A 1,911-nucleotide genomic window follows, 5' to 3' on the forward strand; every position below is an offset into this window, starting at 1 on the left:
ATTTGAGGGCCTGTTAAGCTCTAAACTGAAAATAAGGGGCAAAGGAGGAAGAGTAAGGGAGGGGGCCCTGTTCAACAGTTTACTCCTCAAAAGCCAGAGTCCCATTTGTTTTGTTAATTCCTGCAGTAACCAGGTAACTCCTTCAGTTCATCAGTTCATCTCTAGAGGGGGTGCTTTGCTCCTAACACACCTACAAACCAGGCCCCACTACTAGAGTTAATAAAGATGGTGTTTAATAAAAAATAAACAAAATAAAAATGAGTTGTTTCAACAGCATCAGAAGAAATTTTTTCAACAGTATCAGGAGAGATTTTTTTTCAATCCAGTCTCGACTACAAATCTTATTAGTAAGAAACTTCGAATAAGAATAAGATATACAGTCATTTTATGGCAAACTATATATTTCTATCTACCTTTGGAGCAGAAGGTTTATCTGCAGTGTTTCAAACATTAATATAACTAAAAATTTCATATTAATAGCATTTTTACTGAACTAAATTAGATACTTGGGGTAAAGCCCTTTGAAATAGCATTTCACCTTCAAACTTCAGTCTTCTGTTTCCTCCCCTTCTTTTCCTAGTTCCTCTCTTTTCTTCGTAACACTTAAAGGTACTAAAAAATTTTTTTAAAAAAAGAAAGAAAGAAAGAAAGAAAAAGACGTGCACACCAGAAGACAGTAACAAAAAAAGATTTTGTTTACTGGCTGTTTTGTTTTACATTTTATTTTCCCACTTTTTACTTTCTTTTTCAGTTTCAAAACAAGCCTCTCTCCCCATATATTCCCACCCCCACCCTTTTGCAGAGAGCAGATTTCAAACTTCACTTCTGCTTTCAGGTCTTAAAGAGAAGGAGAGGGCGGGGAGGCAGAAAAGTGACCAACTGAGAGTTATCTCAAAATAAAAATTAACAACAGATTTTCTTATTTCAAAATTCCCACGTTCTTACAATTTGAAAATACTTTTCCTCCCCTCTTCTAAGGTCCCCAGACCGTCAGAGTATTTAAGCCACAGAATAACGGAGGTATCGTGTTGCTTGCAGTTCTTCAGTCTGCACTGGGTGCCCTGTGCCTCCCTGAAGCCTCTTAAAAGGTTCTTGCTGTCGGTTAATTTCAGGCTGGAGTTTCCGGAAGAGCATTTTCTTTTCTTAAGGATGAGCGCTCCTTCACCAACTCCTGAACGTTCCTCGGGCTCCTTCCTCTTCCCCACTGAATCTCTTCGGGGAGTCAGGTCCCGAGGGACCGTGAAACTCTCTCTCCGCGGCGTGGACACGGGGGTCTCTCTCTCCCTCTGTGCCGAGGGCTCGGGGTTCTCCAGGGGTCCCGGCGCCCCGCAACCGGTCTCACTCCATGTTGGCGGCGAAAGTGACCGCGGTCATGGAGCGCTCCTCGGTCAGCGTGGTCATGCAGCCCTTCGCCCACGCGACCTGCAGGACTTCTTGTGTCACCTCATAATCCACGACCCGCACGAGGAGGGGTTTGGGTGGGTCCCCCGGAGCTTGGGAGGGAGCGTCTACACGGCTGCCAGAAATTCGCTTTTCCCGTGGAAAGAGAGGCGAAGGGCAGTCGGGTTCCCGGTCCTGTCCTCCCGCTTTGAAAAGGTCCTCCTCATCGGCCACTTCTTCCCGTACGGAGTCCCCCTGAGTCCCCAACCACCTCTCCGGGTGCAGAAGAAAGAGCACTTTCTCTCGGACCCAGGAGTCACAGTCCACATTCTCTCCGGCCTCGCGGTGCTCGTGGGCGCCGCCCCGGCTGCTGCTCGCCCCCGCCGCCGAGGGGTTCGGCGCGCCCAGGGCTGTGGGGCGAGGTCGCGAGATTCGGCGGCCCGCGGGGACCCGGGGCCCCCATCCCTGGAGGAGGGCCATTCATCCGATGCATCTTCCGCCGGTTCTTGCAGCGAACGCCAGCGGAGATCT

General features: G+C 48.6%; 1 protein-coding gene across 1 annotated transcript; it reads right to left on the bottom strand.

The window, feature by feature from the left end:
* Positions 1-672: 672 nt before the first annotated feature.
* Positions 673-1,911, bottom strand: C10H6orf141 (chromosome 10 C6orf141 homolog). The gene is given in 2 exon segments (XM_060110326.1): positions 673-1,774; positions 1,776-1,911. Coding segments are annotated over 2 exon segments (534 nt in total). The 5' UTR covers positions 1,874-1,911; the 3' UTR covers positions 673-1,338.

This window comes from Mesoplodon densirostris, chromosome 10, assembly GCF_025265405.1.
Source record: "Mesoplodon densirostris isolate mMesDen1 chromosome 10, mMesDen1 primary haplotype, whole genome shotgun sequence".
NCBI lineage: Eukaryota > Metazoa > Chordata > Mammalia > Artiodactyla > Ziphiidae > Mesoplodon > Mesoplodon densirostris.